Below are 17,573 nucleotides of genomic sequence, written 5' to 3' on the forward strand. Positions count from 1 at the left end.
CTTACGCCTCTTAACCCTAAAGCTTGCCTTTTTGATTGCCGTCACATCAGCACGGAGGGTGTTTGAGCTCCGAACTCTTTCAGTTCATAAAAACCTCTGCATTTTTTCAGAGAATTCAGTGAAGCTCATCCCTGACCCCCTCTTTCAACCCAAGGTATTCTCACCTTTTCCTATGTCCAGGATGTGGTATTACTATCCTTTCTCCCCAAAACCAATTCATCCAGCAGAAAAAGGTTAGCACAAGCTCGATGTCCATAGGTGCCTGAAGACCTACATGAAGTGCACAAAATACATCCAGACTATGGCGTCATTGTTTATTTCCTTTTTGCCTTGAAACGTGGGTCAGGCTGTAACCTCCACCACCTTAGCTCAGTGGCTCAAAGTGACTCCTAGCATGTGTCTCTCAGAATCTTAGGGCTACCACTAAAGTTTTTGCTCATTCGAGCAGGGCGGCCACCACCTTGGCAGCGTTTTTCTACTAATGCTCCGGTTCCAAACATTTGCAGGGCGGCTACCTGGGGTACCCCATCAACTTTTACCAGGCACTACAAAGTGGATACCTTTGCCTCTGCTCAAGCAGCATTGGGGAGGCAGCTGCTGCAACAGGTCCTTCCCTTGAAGTAGGCCCGGGTGCTCCCCACCAGTTGGGCCGAGGGCTGTGGTATGTCCCCACTCAAGGAGACACCCTTGGATGCCAGCAGCAGAAAAAGGAGCATTGGTTTACTTACCGTGAAGGCTTCTTCTTGCTGCTGCATCCAAGGGCGTCTCAACCCACCCTTCTTAGCACCCATGCCTACTCAGTAGGGACCATCCCTCGGATGGGGGGAGGTATCTCTAAATTATTTGCCTAAAAACAACGAAGACTCTGGTATAATCTGCCTTTTTGATGGACACAATCAGTTTTTTTCCCAAATTGTTGGAAGTTTTTTTGGGGGGGGGTTGCTCCTAGTTCAGTGTTTTTTTTGCTATAGTTACTTTCACTACATGTTTCTGTTCTTCAGAGTACTCTTGGATTTCTTGTCCAAAAGAACTGGGTGGGGTCATGTTTCTCTGCCTTTAAAAAACTAATCTGCATAGTCCTGCCTTAGGGGTCACATGGAGAATCATAACCCACTCAAGGAGACACTCTTGGATGCAGCAGCAAGAAGAAGCGTTCACAGTAAGTGAACCAATGCTCCATTCACAGGGGTTCCATTCCTTGCCTACTACCGCGAGCAACCAAAATTTATTTAATTATTTATTTATTTGATCATTTTTATACCTCCCCAAACTTATGTCTCTGGGCGGTTTACAACAGAATAAAAACAAAGTAAAACATTCGTTAAGACAAAAATGGGGCGGACGGGGGGGGGCGGGAATACACATTACAACAATTTAAAAATTTTTAAATAATATTTTAAAACAGCATTAAAACCATCAAAACAACAATAATTAAAAGCCTGGTTGAAGAAATGTGTTTTTAAAGACTTTTTAAAAGCTGTCAGAGATGGGGAGGCTCTTATTTCACTAGGAAGCGCATTCCAAAGCCTCGGGGCAGCAGCGGATAAGGCCCGTCCCTGAGTGGTCACCAGACGAGCCGGTGGCAGCTGCAGACGGACATCTCCAGCAGATCTCAGTGGGCGGTGGGGTTCATGCAGAAGAAGGTGTTCCCTTAAATACCCAGGGCCCAAACTGTTTAGGGCTTTATAGGTTATAACCAACACCTTGTATTTTGCCTGGAAACATATCGGCAGCCAGTGTAGCTCCTTCAATACAGGAGTTATATGGTCTCTCCGAGATGTCCTAGAGACCAGCCTGGCTGCCGCATTCTGGATCAGCTGTAGTTTCTGGACTACGTACAAGGGCAGCCCCACATAGAGCGCATTACAATAATACAGACTGGAGGTTACCAGCAGATGTACCACTGTTTTGAGGTCATTCACCTCAAGAAACGGACGTAGCTGGCATATCAGCCGAAGCTGATAGAAGGCACTTCTGGCTACCGCCTCAACCTGGGACACCAGGGAGAGGCTCGGATCCAGAAGCACCCCTAGACTGAGTACCTGTTCCTTCTGGGGAAGTGTGACCCCATCCAGAACAGGCAGATCAAAATCATCTCTCGAGTTCCGACCCCGGACAATGAGTACCTCCGTCGGATTCAGTCTCAGTTTGTTATCCCTCATCCAGCCCATCACCGACTCCAGGCAGGCATTTAGGGAGGTTATGTCCTCTCCCGATGATGTGGACATGGAGAAATAGATTTGGGTGTCATCAGCATACTGGTAGCACCCTGCACCAAATCTCCTGATGACCACTCCCAGCGGTTTCATGTAGATATTAAACAACATTGGAGACAATTTGGAGCCCTGGGGAACACCATACAAAAGTTCAGATTTTGAAGAACAGCAGTCTCCAAGGGACATCAACTGGAACCTGCCCGAGAGGTAGGAGCAGAACCACTGCAAAGCAGTGCCTCCAACTTCCAACCCCCTCAGACGCTCCAGAAGGATACTATGGTCGATAGTATCGAAAGCCGCCGAGAGGTCTAGAAGGACCAACAGAGTCACACTTCCTCTGTCAGTTGCCAATTGGAGATCATCCATCAGGCCGATCAAGGCAGTCTCCACCCCACAGCTGGCCTGAAAGCCAGTTTGAAATGGGTCAAGATAATCAGTTTCATCCAAGACTGTCTGGAGCTGTGAGGCCACCACCCTCTCAATTACCTTGCCCAGCCACGGAAGGTTGGAGATAGGCCTGTAGTTGTTCAAGCGGTCTAATAATTGCCTCCTTAAGACAAGGAGGCATCCTACCTTCCCTCAGAGTCGTGTTTATAATCTCTACCAGGCCTTCTACAACAACCCCCCTGCCAGATAATATAAGCCATGTCGGACAAGGGTCAAGAGAACAGGTGGTAGGCCGCACCATTCCAATCAGCTTGTCCACATCCTCAGGAGTCATAAACTGGAACCGATCCAACCTAATCACACAAGAGTAGTCGCTGGACACCTCCACATCAGACACTGAGGTAATTGTGGAGACGGAGTCTAAGTTGGCCCGAATATGAGAGATTTTCCCCACAAAGAATTCATTAAACACATCGCAGCGGGTAATTGATGGTTCCAGATTCTGATTCAAGGGAGGAGGGGCACTCACTAGCCCTCTCACAACCCTGAACAATTCCGCCGGACGTGAACTTGTGGATGCAATACGGGCAGAAAAGAATCATTTCTTTTCCGCACGTGTCACCTGAGCATAGGTCTTCAAATGAGCTCTATGTTGCAATCTGTCGGATTCAAGCCGAGTCTTTTGCCACTTGTGCTCCAGTCGTCTACCTCACCACTTCAGCCCCCGTAGTTCTTCCGTATACCAAGGGGCCAGTTTTGGAGCAGGTCAGAGAAGACACTTAGGAGCAATCATGTCCACTGCCCCAGTGATTTTGCTGTTCCAATTCTCCACCAGGGCATCAACAGAGCCAACACTAAATCCCTCCAAGACTTCTTGAAATCCTATTGGATCCAATAACCTTATTGGGTGGATCATCCTAATAGGTCCCTCGCCCCTGTGAAGGTGGGAAGCGATTGTGAGTCCAACCTTAACTAGATGGTGGTCCGTCCATGACAATGGGGAAATCACAGGATTCTCCACCCATGGAACACCACCCTGATCAGAGTGAAAGACCAAATCAAGCGTGTGACCAGCAATGTGCGTCAGCCCCGAGACCACTTGGGATAGGCCCATTGTCGTCATGGCCGCTATGAACTCTCGAGCCACCCCGGACAAATTGGTCCCAAAGCGAGTAATGAGGCATTATGTTATGGGAAAGGGCGGTGGGGGTGGATGGGTTAGGTTCCAAAATTGACCAAAAAAGTGAAAAAGACACTAAAAAAGCAAAAAAGGTGAAAATAATGTAAGCTGTTTACTGTAACGTGCTCCTATGTGCTCAGGAATGCCCCCCAAATCTCCAAAATGCCACCCCATATCGTGAAAAATTGCAGGAAAATGTGTTGTTGTTTTTATAAAGGAATGAGCCACAAAATGGCGTCTCTTCACAAAATGGTGGCCGGAAATGACCTCCGCGGTCACTGCTGGCCCTCTAGGAACCATGGATACATGGGTTTTAACCATTTAGTATGTGCGGATAATGAAAAAGGGTGTCAATTAGACACCTGTGCATATGCGGAACCACAAATAGAAGTGGCTTTCAGCTTCATAATTGAGCAGAGATCTGAGCTCTCCCTTAGCCATAGCCATTACACCGCCATACACTAATTATTTGAACAATGTTTTGTCTTTGGAGGAAGATATTAGAATGAAGGCAGCCATGAATAACAACCAAAACCTCGTGGTCTGCAATACGGGTACTGACTTTTCTAAGGGAACATTATATTTTATTTACATTAAGGTTTTCCTAGGTATGTATAGTGCTCGCTAGTAGAATGCTTAATTATGTTGTCGTTAGGCCTCTATTCTTCCTTCACTAAGCTGGCATCACAGGCTTCCAATTTTCCAAACTCCTCAGCCATGCAGGGTAATTTGCTTCCACGTCAAATCTTAGATAGGTATTAGATTAGTCATAAGTGCAGTATCCAAGTAATTAAAATTCTGAGGGTTAATATAGTCTCATAGAATTCAAGCTTGTACCACTATCTGCTGAGGCAATACTAGAAAAAGCACTAACAGCCTATCAAGTTCAAGAAAATGGGCAAATGCATGTGTATGCTAAAAGAGAAGTGAACATTGGCGCATCCCACCACACATTAAGTCAAAGTTCAGATACATTTTTTCTTCTTCAGAATGTGTGATAGAGGTGTGTGATAGAGCCACTGCTGTCTGTGGTGTACACACTCTTCCCTTGCCCCATTTCCCACTATTGTTTTTGGTCAAACAGGATCAGGTAGATTTTTATAAAGCTTCAAAACCCTACAAAGCTTCTATGCTGTGAAGTGGTTGAGGACTGTGGGGACAGGAAGGAAGAAGAGAACTCTTTGGACGTTTAAAAAGGGGGGAGAATTGCCTGGGAGAATAAAACTTGAGCTGTAGATGGCTTATTTAGGGGGAAAGTAGAAAGCAGTGGGTCACTGATATGGGGCAGAGCAGAAATAATATTTGGGAAGAAAAGAGCATGGGAAAGAGAAACACAGGGTAGATCCAGACCAAATTAGTCATGACTAAGCACAGTTGAAATGAATGAGGCAAGTTAGTGATGACTGACCTAAGTACCATTTTTTTAATGGGACTTAGTCATAACTAACCTAGCTTGGATTCTGCCCATGGTAGTCTTATATTCACAAAGCTGGAGTTAATTTTAGGTGTTGTGCTAGGTGAATAGTCAACGAACTACCTAAAATTTACTTCCAGATTTGTGTGTGTGTGTGTATGTATATGTGTGTGTGTGTGTGTGTGTGTGTGTGTGTGTGTGTGTATATATATATATATATATATACACACACACATACACACACACACACACACACACACACACACACACACACATATACACACACACTAGTATTTTCAAGCCCGTTAAAATAACGGGCGCTAGTAGGGCGGCCTCTGTCGCCGTCTTTCCTCTCCCCACGCTTGGCCCGCCCTTTCCCCCTCGCCCAGCTTCCTCCGAGGCGCTCCTCCCCAACCAGTTTAAAAGCGGCATAACAGCAAGCATCACCCAGAGGAAAGCTGAATTCCTGCCTGCCAGGCAGCTCCTGCTAGAGGCACAGGAGCCCTGCAGCAAGGGAAGAGTTGGCAACCCCTGCGGGCCCACCTTAAAGCGGAATTGGTCCCAGAAGCCTCGCCGAGGGCAATCAGAGTTGCTCACGAATGAGCGGCTTAGGAGCGCGCAGGTGCCCGTGGGTGCGCACGTGTTGTACTCTCAAGCAGGATTCCCGGAGCCCAGCAGCAGGCCACTGACTCGCAAGTCTGTGGGGTTTTCCAGCCAGGGGTTCAGCCTCCACGTGCCTACTCGGCAGGAAGCCCCATGGCTCCCAGCTGCCCCACTCGGCCACCAGCGTGCCCGGGGTCGTGCGCCCTGCCCAGCCTGGCGCGCTCCGCCAACTCACCCAGGTAGCGCACCCACGTGTCCCAATAAAGCTCCACCGCCGCCGCCGCCAGCTGGTCGGTGGGCAACCCCATGGCCGGCTGGGCTCAGCCGTGCCGATGCGAGCCGCTGGCCGAGGGCAGGCGGCGGCATCCCAGGCCGGCAGGAGCAGCGAGGCACCAACGTGGGCTTCCCCCGCCGCCTCCTCCTCCCTCCATGTCCCCGCTTCTCCTTCTCGGTTCAGCGGCAGGGCTGTTCCTGCCGCTGCCGCCTCTGCCCTCCCCAATCTCCGCTTCCCGCTTCTCCTTCCCCCTTTACGGGAGCCAACATGGCCGCCGTGTCTCTGCGGCCGTATCTTTCTCGGACGTTCTGGGCATGCACTCTGCAGACACAGGATTACACCTAACCATTTTATTATAGAGGATATATATACACAACCACTATCATATTTCTTGGCCTTACAAGGCACCCATGTGTTCCACATAGTGTCAGAAATGCAACCGAGTAACTGCTAAATCTTATATTTTCAAAAAAGTGGAAAACATACATGTTTATTTCTTAGTGAAGTTTTTCCCCTGGTTGGCAAAAACCAGATTCACTGTATGTTGAGTCAAGTGGGTGGGGCCCGAAAACAGTTGAGATTGGCCCATGGTTGTTATAGTGGCCATGAAATCTTGAGCCACTCCTACTAGGAGGGCCTCAGCATGCATGTTGAACTGTTCTAAGACAATAAGCCTTTGGGATCCCATCATCACCTCCAAGACCACCCCTATTAGCTCCAGCAGCAAGATTGAGAAACAGCAGGTTGGCTGGTGCACCAACACTGGAATATAGGGAACTGCCTTATACTGAGTCAGACTATTGGTTCCTCTAGCTCAGGGCTGCTCAACTTTGGCCCTCCAGTTGGTTTTGGACTACAACTCCCATAATCCCCAGCCACAGCAACCAGTGGCTAGGGATTATGGGAGTTGTAGACCATCTATAGGAAAGTCAAAGTTGAACAGCTCTGATCTAGCTCAATATTGTCTACAGTGACTGACAGCAGCTCTCTGAGGTTTCAGGCAGGAGTCATTCCCAGCCCTACCTGGAGATTCTAGGGAGTGAATCTGGGACTTTCTGCATGTAACACAAGTACTCTACCACTGAGCTATAGCCCCATCCTCATAGGGATGACTTCTTATCTTGTCTCAGAGGCCCATCCTCTGGAACAAACACTCTGAATTCTGGGGTTGCCTCACTGAGCATCTGGATAGGGGAATGGACCCATGATAGATGATTGCAACTGCCCTTCCTTGACCCTAAAAGCGGGGAAGATGTGGGCATGTTCTGTTCTGAAAAATGCATTATTTCTTTGAATGTCTCCTCTTTGTTCTGTTAAGTTTCCGAAACAGTAAATTATCTCTCCAGTTATTACTTTTTAAAATCCTTTCTAGAAGTGTCTTGGTGTTTGTCTGTGTAAATATTATCCTTGTCCCTCCTTCTCGGGTGTCATCGTCTGGGAGTTATGAAAGCAATTATAAAACAAGCAGACTTTTTAGCAGGGTTTATAGTTCTTGTAAGAGTGGAGAGGCACTTTCAGTACCTTGTAAGAATTATGGTGGTTTATATTTCTAAAAATCACAGCCTTCCTTTTCATGACACAGCTACTTGTGGGCACCTACACAGAGGCTTTATGAGGGTCATGCTTTGTGTTGTATAATAAAGGAGAAAATTGGCTCTGTATGTGTGTGTGTGTGTGTGTGTGACTCCCAATGTATCCATTCCCAATGTATCTAGAGTTTTTCAGTGAAGCTCATGTTTAACATTAAAAAATTACCCTTTTACTAGGGATGTGCCTTTTGCGCACGAAGCCTTTTGCACACATCCAGGAGTAGGGTGGAGAGTGGGCACTTTAAAAGGAGGAAGGCAGATCTTACCTGCCCCTTAGTCGCTCCTCACCATGGCGCTGTCAGTATTAAACGCCACACCGTGTGGCTGCTCCTAGCAGCCCATGGGCAGTGTTGGCCTGTAAATGTCATCTGTGCATGTGCGCTGATCACTTGCGTGATCAGCAGGGTGTTGCATGCATGCCATTTATGTGCTGACGCCATCTGTGGGCTGCTGGGAGCAGCCCTGCATACATGCAGCATAGCATTTAATACCAACAGCGCCGCAGTGAGGGGAGCGGAAGAGTGATTAAGGGGCAGGTAAGACCTGACTTCCTCCTTTTAAAGCGCCCACTTGCCCCCCACTGAAACGATTTGGCTTGGGCAGCTCAAAGTGTTTCAGCGTCTCGAATTAGAAGCACTGAAACACTTCGTGTACATCCCTACTGTTCACCTTTCTGTGTAGAAAAGTCTCCATCCTGTTATGGAGTTCTATTGAACCTGGGACCTTCTGCATAGACCTCAAATGCTTTACCATGGATATTCTCCTTAGGAGATGGGGCTGCAGCTCACTGGTAGAGCATCTGTTTTGCATGGAGAAGGTCCCAGATCAACCCCTAGCATCTCCAGGTAGGGCTGGGAAAGTCTCCTGCCTCAAACCTTTGAGAGCTGCTGCCAGTCAGTGTAGACAATACTGCACTACATGGCCCAATGGTCTGACTCAGTATAATGCAGCTTCCTAATTTCCTGTCAATCACTTTCTCCATTTGGCTTTCCTTGTTTCTCTCTCTAACTGAATTGCCTAGAACTATTTTCTTTGCATCGCCTACTCCAACCACAAGGGCTAGGAACTTAATTTTAAACAAAAATTACACAGGTTCTTATAAGCATCTGCATGCCACATTAGTGCATAAGGCCTCACATGCAGCCACATTGTCAACCCTTGCTCTTTGAGTATTATTGGAAATGACTGTTGCAATCAACAAGGTCAGATTTCTGTCTCTCAGCACTTGAAAATATTTCATTATAGCTAATATTAATTGTTAGATTGCAATGAAAAAAATTGTAATAAATAGAATCCTAAAAGAAAAGAGGCGCATAGGAAGCTACCTTATACTGAGTTAGTCCTTTGGTCCATCGAGCTCAGTAGTGTCTACACTGACTAGCAGCAGCTTCTCCAAGGTTGCAGGCAGGAGTCTTTCCCAGTCCCCATCCTGAGGAACGTAGGAAGCTACCTTATACTGAGTTAGTCCTTTGGTCCATTGAGCTCAGTATTGTCTACACAGACTGGCAGCAGCTTCTCCAAGGTTGCAGGCAGGAGTCAGTTCAGTTCAGTTCAGTTCAAGGTTTATTACAGTCTATGACCAGTACAAAGGCAGGAGTCTCTCTCAGCCTTATTTTGGAGATGCCAGGGAGGGAACTTGGAACCTTCTGCACATAAGCATACAGGCACTCTTCCCAGAGCGGCTCCATCTCCTAAGGGGAATATCTTACAGTGCTTACACATGTAGTCTCTCATTCAAATGCAAGCAAGGGCAGAACCTTCTTAGCTAAGGGGAAAATTCATGTTTCCTACCACAAGAAAGTCTCTCCCTACCCAGTACAAACCAAGGTGAATCCTGCTTAGCAAAGGGGACAATTCATGCTCGCTACTGCACGGCCGACTCGCCACTGATCAGATCACAGAAAGAGGGTGAGAAAGGAAACCATTATAAACTATGACAAATATTCCAGGACAGACAACTGGAATGTTGTCCCTTTGATCTAAAAGTATACATGCTTTGGAGCTGATCTGTGAGTTCCCTTTTCAGCAACTCTGAATTTAAAATGCAGTTAGGATGTTGCAAGAGTTGCTGAAAGAGACTCATTCCCATATCCCCCCCCCTTTAAAAAAATCTAGAAATGTTAAATAGCTATGTAAGCTAGTGAGAGCTCTTGGAATGAAGCAGGATATAAATTACATACAGAAACAAAGAAAAGAATAATGCTTTCTCTTTTAGCAGCTCTTGCCCCAGCTTTTTTCCCTATTAATTGTAAACACGTTGGGAGTTCAGCTGGGGAGATGCTGAAAGGGAACTTTGCCAATAAACATCTCAGTTGTAGGCTAGCCTGCACCTTCTACACTTCTTGCTCATGTGACATGAAATTACTGTGCATGAAAGATAAATGTTTTAGAATGTGCACATTCTGCCTATCTACCTGTCATCATATGTATGTTGACATGGCAAGCACTGAATGCTGTTCTTATTTTTCAGTAACCGGGTGGAGGCTTGGACCAGAAATGTGGATTTTTTGCTTCAGCAAGAAGGCAGGCCTGTGGCAAAACTCTTAGGTGACAAGACATATGTGAGGATCATGGAAAAAGACTGGGAGACTACTGACATAGCAGCAACTTGGATAAAGAGCACGGCAACTAATCTAACACAACCTTTTGTTCTGTATTTGGGATTAAATTTACCTCACCCATATCCTTCACCCTCTTCAGGAGAAGATTATGGATCATCAACATTTCTGACATCTCCATATTGGCTTGAAAGGGTATGCATTTTATACTGTATAGCTTGAAATGGGTTTAACAGTTACATTTATTGGGCTGAGTACTCCTGAGCTTTGTGTAATTCAGTCTGAAACTACAGATGTGGTTTGTATGTAATCCTTTGTATGTTTACCTCAGAATAAACACCATTGACCACAGTGGGACTTACTTCCAAGTAGCAAACATGCATACAATTGTGGTACACATTCTTGACTATGCTGGGATGCCACCACATTAGCCTTTTCCTCGGAAATTGCTGTTCTTCGTTCTCTCGTCTATTTTGTGTATGCTTGTGTCTGTGTAGTACATTATTTTGTACATTCAACAACTACTGTGATTGCCTGTATAGTCCCTGCACTGCTAGTCTGTGTCTTGCTTTATGTAAAGCATATTCCTCCTACAGTTCGACTAAATTTTGTGTTGGTAGACTGGCATTTCTTGGAGTTGTTGCAAAGTAATATGAAGAATTGTGTTGTTTCTATTATCTGGTGGTTGGCTTTCTTATCTAAAGCCAAAAAAGTCCGCCTACCTTCCTGTGTAAGAAGCCAACAGGTACAGTTTTTCCATGAGGGGGTGTTAATTATTCCTGTTTATTTGTACTCCATTTGTATTGGTCCCAGATGCTGTTTTACTATGGTCTCAACATTCTCCAGATTGGTTACCATGACTCCCTTTGCTTAAATAGAAGTTCAGTCTAGTAATTCATCATAATGTTTTAAAAGAAACATAAGTTTCTTCATAAAAAAACCCTATACTGCAATAGTGGCTGACATCCAGATTAATGAAGCACCAGTGCTTCTGAAGAGTTCAACTAACTCAACTCCAGCACTCATGCAGCAGAGCAAATTTTGACAATCTTTCCTTTCCTTGGCAGCGCTCTGTGCCACCTAAAAATATGTCCCTGGAGGTTGCTCAGCTCTCAGGGACATACTTTCAGCTGGCACAGAGTGCTGCCAGGGGAAGGGGAGGTCATCACAATCCCTCTCCCACCCCATGTAGGCACCAGTGCAGCATTAGAACTCTTCAGAAGCACTGATGCTATGCTGGTGCTTTGTTAGTCTGAATGTCCATCAGTGTGCTTAATTTTTATTACTAAATGCTCAATTTTGGACTCTCACACTATAGTATCTGAGGATTTCAGTTCTTTCTTTAATGTCCTGGCATCTCCTTTCCTACTATTTTTAATTGTGTCACACACCAGTAGTCTATATGATCTAGTGCAATTATAATAAATGTGCCTATAGATCTCAGCTCTCCAGGATCTCAGATTTCAGCTTTGGTCCCTGGATATCCTTTAGTGGAAAGAACAGGTATTGTACCTCAGTTCTATATGCTGGTCTATGGCCATAATGAAGATGATTGCTTTTTACCTCAGTTCTAAGGATATGTCTATGCAATGCTTAGCCTGGGAACTGTGCAACCAGTCTCTTCAACCTGCTCTAATCCTTTCCATCCCTATGACTGATGGGGACAATATCAGGGTTAGCATGAACTATACAATTGACTTTCCATTTCTGGGACAGAAGCGTTCCAATGGAGGAAAGGTATGTGCCTTTTCCAGAGAACCATCCCATACCTGTGGTAGTGTGCTAGAGTGTCCAATGAGACATATGGCAGCAGCTGGGCAGTTATGCTCTAATACATTCTAAATATTCACTCTACAGTGGAAAGGTGGCTGTGAAATTCTGTCTTTGCTTCTACATCTTCCCCTTCTCTTCAGCTGATCTTTGCATTTGCTTTTGAAATAGATTGTTGTGATCATATTTATCTGTTGCATGAGTAGATTTAGGATTATTTTTAGGTTCTTTGAAGGGGTTTCTATCAGTGTTCCCTGTAGTAAGGATTCCCAGATGCTGTTTATTTATTATTTATTATTTGTTCGATTTCTATACCGCCCTTCCAAAAATGGCTCAGGGCAGTTTACACAGAGAAATAATAAATAAGTAAGATGGATCCCTGTCTCCAAAGGGTTCACGATCTAAAAAGAAACATGTGCTGGGAGACAGGGCCAGTTACTCTCACCCTGCTAAATAAAGAGAATCACCATGTTAAAAGGTGCCCCTTTGCCAAGTTAGCAGGGGTTGACTACAACTCCCACAATCCCCAGCCAAGGGCCATTGCAGCTGAGGACGCTGTGAGCTGTAGTCAATAACATTTGGGGATCCTTGTTACAGGGAACACTGATTTCTATATACTATGTTTTCACACAACCCCAAATTTGGTAGTATCATAGAACACTAATTTACAGGATTTTGTCAGGTGCATGTTTGGTTCCGTGGTTTTCACTGGAACAGGGCTAGAGCGCAATGAACAGTGCTTTGTTCACTCCTGAACTTTCCTAGAAAAACGGTGTGAGCATCTAAGAGTATAAAACCCCTGTTGGATCAGACAAAAAAACCATGAAATCCAGCATCCTCTTTCACACAGTGGCCAGACCGATGCTTTCACGAAGCTCACAAGCAAGGCATGCAGGCCATAACCCATCCCTGTTGCCCAACCCAACAACTGGGGTTCAGTGTCCAGCTGTGGAATTGGCTCCATTGAGAACAATTGACTGAACACATGGGTTTAATTGTGACACTGTATCTGTTGTAAACAACTGGCCAGAGCATGTGCGTAACACATAACTGGGTGTTTGTTTCCAGAATGCAAGACTGCTGTCAAGCGAACATGATACAAATTGTTTGATGTGTAAGCAAGGGAACTTTTTGTATGTGAGCCTAGGGCTTTTGTGTACCAAGTAGGGCTTTTGGATCCCCCTGCCACCTTTGTAGCTTTCCCTGGTGTGGGTGCCTGTACTTGAATCATGGGGTAACTTAGGAGGGCACTTAATGAAATCCAGAAACCTCACTCCCTAGCCTCCCCTGCTTTTTTCCAGAGCATGGCCCTCTGTACATAAGAGGGCTGTCAGGAGGAGGAAGGAGGCAGGTCCCCCTGTAATTCAGACACGGGGGGAGTGTGTGTGTGTACATATCCATGCTGCCTCAGGCGGTCTGGAAGGATACTTTCATGCAAACAGGGCTTGTATTGCATGGTTCTTGGAGTTGTGGCCTGTGGGGGTGGAAAAGAGCTAAGCATTGAATCAAATTCTCTGTTCATTTGGTGAATCGATTCAAAGCACTACATCAACATGATGCACTCTCAGTGCACTGTGTTGCTAAGCAGATGGTCTGTAATGCAGCATAGCAGCTGGAATGGTCTTCCAGGCATGTGACTTTGTTCCTAGACATAAATGCTGTAGGAAGCAAGAATGTTTTGTAGGAAGAGGCTTCAGTTTAGAGAATTGCGTATGTATTGGATGGTTACAGCTGTGTGAGGGTTACCATAGTCAGAAGAGCCTGTTGGCTGCACAGTATCTTCTTGGCATTGTACTTCACCAGCTATTATTCTCCACCTATGTTCTCTTGGCACTGGCAGAGGGGAAACAAAAACAGGCAGTAGAGTTGGTGGGGCATCCATTGTTGATATTGGAATGATTCCTGAAATAATCTCTCAAAGGGCCAGCAACGTTGCTACATAGAACCCTGTTAGGAAAAGCAATGAATTCAGGACTCCCTTCACCAGAATTGCAGTCCACTGAGGATTAGGCTAGAAATGTTTCAGGAATACTATCATATTCCACGTGCAATTCCACCCTTTCTCCCCAAGACATTAAGGATACAGCCCTTTTGGCATTGGCCCTATTTTTGTCTTAGCTTCCAGCTATTGTAATTATACACTTGTATTAACGTGTTAAATCTTTGTTATCACTGACGGGACACCCCCCCCATCTGTTCTTGAATATGATTTAAGCAGATGTGAATAAAAGATAATCATGAACTATACATGATTTTACTACTATTAGGCTGTTATTTACTACTACTAGGCCATTTAAAAAGGATTCTGGTAATAAATATACGTTCTTATTTATTCTGGTGGATCTTTCTAGTTGCTTATCCTGAATTTCATTGAAGTCCCCACCACCACCATTACTATATTTCCAACTGAAAAGATTTCTAGTTGTTACATACAAAATTGGAAAAAATGCTTTTGATTAACATTTGGAGCATAAATATTCACCAGTATAAGTTATTGTTCTGCTGCAACTCCATTCACAATTATCTATCTGCCTTCCTTGTCTTTTTATTCCCGCCCCCCATCCAAAATATTATTCCTATTTAAAATAACCTCTTCTTGTTTTTTATAAGAATAACATGATTCAAAAAATCCGCTTACTTTTCAGGTCTTCAAATACCACTCATCCCCTTTTGTAATATATGTTTCTTGAAGGTAAATCTCATGGAACTTTTGCTTTTTCAATAACACACGCAAAAAATTGTTCTTTTATTTGTTTTTTTGTTTTGCAGAGTTAAATCCTTTAGCATTTAAAGTTAGGAATTTTAAATTTCAACCATAACCATCCATTTTATTCTGCTAATTTCACTCTCACCACAATCTAATTCCCTATTGACTAAGTTTTCCCTTTCTAACTTTACCGAGTTCCTGGATCTTCATGCTCAGCATGAGCACCTTGGGACACCTACTTGAAACCTGTTGACAAATTGTAGATAGTTACATTTTGCCAAAATAATATATTTCTACTTGTTGCTAGGTTATATATGAAGCCATCAAGATTCCAAAATGGTCTCCATTTTCAGAGATGCACTCAGTAGATTATTATTCCTCTTACACCAAAAACTGCACCGGGAAATTTACACAGGAAGAAATTAGAAATATCCGAGCACATTATTATGCCATGTGTGCAGAGACTGATGCCATGCTTGGTAGGTGATATCCCAGAATATAATTCCCTCACTGATATTTTAATGTATTTCTAAATAACACTGCAGTGAAGAAGCTTAACAGTCTGATCTTAACAATGTACAGACTGAAACCCTGAGTATACCTACTTGTAAGTTTTAGGATTGCAGCATATATATTTACTGTATAAATGCATTGGCTTTTTTGTGAAAAGTTGCTCAATGGATTTTATGTAGGAGTTTCTGTGATATTTTATTTATTTAGACTTCGGTCTTGCCTCAGCCTCAGGGCTCAAAACTGATGCATGAAGAAAATAATATAGCTTAGTTCAGATAATTGGGAAATCTTTCATATGATGGGTGCCAGGATTGGATCTCTGGAGCATGCAAACCAAGCAACATGCTTATTGTAACTTGGGTGAGCCAGGGAATTTTACTTATGCATGTATGAGAGATTCACCCCAGCTGTGTGATCCTTCAGCTCCTTTAGAGGAGGGGAAGAATCACATAGATCATACAAATCTTTCTCAGGCTCACACAACACATAATTCATGTCCATGCTTCATCTTAGGTACAATTCTGACAGGTGTAGTGTCAATGAGGAAATGTCATTACAACTTATGTACCTGGTAGATTATCTGCATCTCATACATCCTAGGGGCTGTTATTGATGGAGCAATATTTTATGTGATAGCTTCTTTGGAAATATATTAGAAATTGAGATATATCCAGATACATCATTTCTGACATCCATAGTGCAATTCTATGCATGATTATTCAGAAGTAAGTTCCACTGTGTTCAGTGGGGCTTGCTCCTAGATAAGATTGCAGCCTTAGCATACCACTTTGAGAACTGTTGTTGAAAAGTGGTATATAAATATTTGTAGTAGCAGTAGTAATAGGTTTTGACAGAACAACAGGAAGCTTTTCAAGAAGTCCACATTGAACGTGAATTGTGTTTTGTGGGGTGTGTGTGTGTGTGTGTGTGTGTGTGTGTTGGAGAGAGAGAGAGAGAGAGAGAGAGTGCAGGGTGGAATTCTTACCCAGCACCTTTGAAATTACATTATGGTTGTGGGTCTTCTTTACATATGTTAGATTCACACCATAAATATTGTTACCATCTGTTAACATAATTGGTATCACGATAACTTCATCTTTAATTTTTTAAAAGGCAGTCTGATGATTGCACAGAGAAGACATGGAAATGAGCATAGCATATCTGGGAGCTCAGAAGCCAAAGGGAGTCAATGTCAGGTGCTTAGTGCTTTGGAGGCAGAGCTTCCATATCTTATAGAGCTTCCTTTCTTACTTGCTATCTCCGTGCCCCTGTGGCCCCGTATCATCAATCTCCATATTTTGCTCTTGCCATATTCCTTGCATTCACTTACTACAAGCCTTGCCAGTAATTCCAACTTGTTTAAATAGCTGAGGTTGTACAGAAATTCAGGGGGAATTGATTAGTCACATGAGTGTTCAGATCACAAAATGCTAAGTATACACAGCATCCTAAGCACACTGGCAGTGTTGGTCAAATAAGTGGAACTGCCTGGTAGAGTTATACTCTCAGGGTATGACTAAAACTTGCGTGTGTGCTTGTGCGTCTTTTTGAATCAGACTCAACCCCATCCTTGAGCATTCTGTGGTTTTTAGCTCTTCTGAAAATGTCAGGCTGTTGCAGCATCTCTAGAGATCTACATGGAAAGCCTAGACTTGAGCTATTAAATTTAAATTGCTCTGAGTGATTAATCACAACTTCAACAAGCCAGCGTTTGGAATGGATGCTTCTGGGGTTATGGAAACCACACTTGCCCTTGGTGATATTTGACTATGGAAGGAAGACATTCAAAGGGAGAAAGGATTGAACTCCCATCATGAAATTACTTTCATCTTCCCAGGGAAGAAGCCTTGGAACCTCTGAAAACAACATATTCACTGTTATGAATGAGTACATAGCTGTCTTGTACTGAATGAGTGCATAGCTAGATCTTTCTGTGCAAAAGTGGAAGAGCTACCTCTCATGACTTTTCAGCTGTTCTTATGCATGATGTTTAATTAATATTTTAACATTCATGTATTAAAATGCCTTTGCCTTTTGTTGCAGGTGAGATCATTTCTGCTCTTAATGAAACAGGATTACTCAAAAGAACTCTTGTCATATTTACCTCAGATCATGGAGAACTAGCTATGGAACATAGACAGTTTTATAAAATGAGCATGTATGAAGCAAGTTCCCACGTTCCTCTCCTAATAATGGGGCCAAACATTAAATCACAACTTGTATCCGATGTGGTGTCCCTTGTGGATATCTATCCTACTATGCTTGGTAAGCAACATTTTTGCTTGAATAACAAAATTACTTCATATTAATGACCAGAGGACTAAAGATGATAATGCTGATGATGCTCCTTTTTCTTCTTCTA

At 44.0% G+C, this 17,573-nt stretch overlaps 1 protein-coding gene across 2 annotated transcripts in view; it reads left to right on the forward strand.

Moving 5' to 3' along the window:
* The window catches only part of ARSK (arylsulfatase family member K), a 43,085-nt gene that overhangs the window by 14,620 nt on the left and 10,892 nt on the right, over window positions 1-17,573 (forward strand). For both annotated transcript variants that reach the window (XM_053295917.1, XM_053295916.1), the window contains exons 4-6: window positions 10,134-10,416; window positions 15,006-15,177; window positions 17,255-17,476. In XM_053295917.1, coding sequence (XP_053151892.1) covers window positions 10,134-10,416; window positions 15,006-15,177; window positions 17,255-17,476 — 677 coding nt within the window. The remainder of the gene's footprint in view (window positions 1-10,133; window positions 10,417-15,005; window positions 15,178-17,254; window positions 17,477-17,573) is intronic.

Source organism: Hemicordylus capensis, chromosome 2 (genome assembly GCF_027244095.1).
Source record: "Hemicordylus capensis ecotype Gifberg chromosome 2, rHemCap1.1.pri, whole genome shotgun sequence".
In the NCBI taxonomy this organism is placed as follows: domain Eukaryota; kingdom Metazoa; phylum Chordata; class Lepidosauria; order Squamata; family Cordylidae; genus Hemicordylus; species Hemicordylus capensis.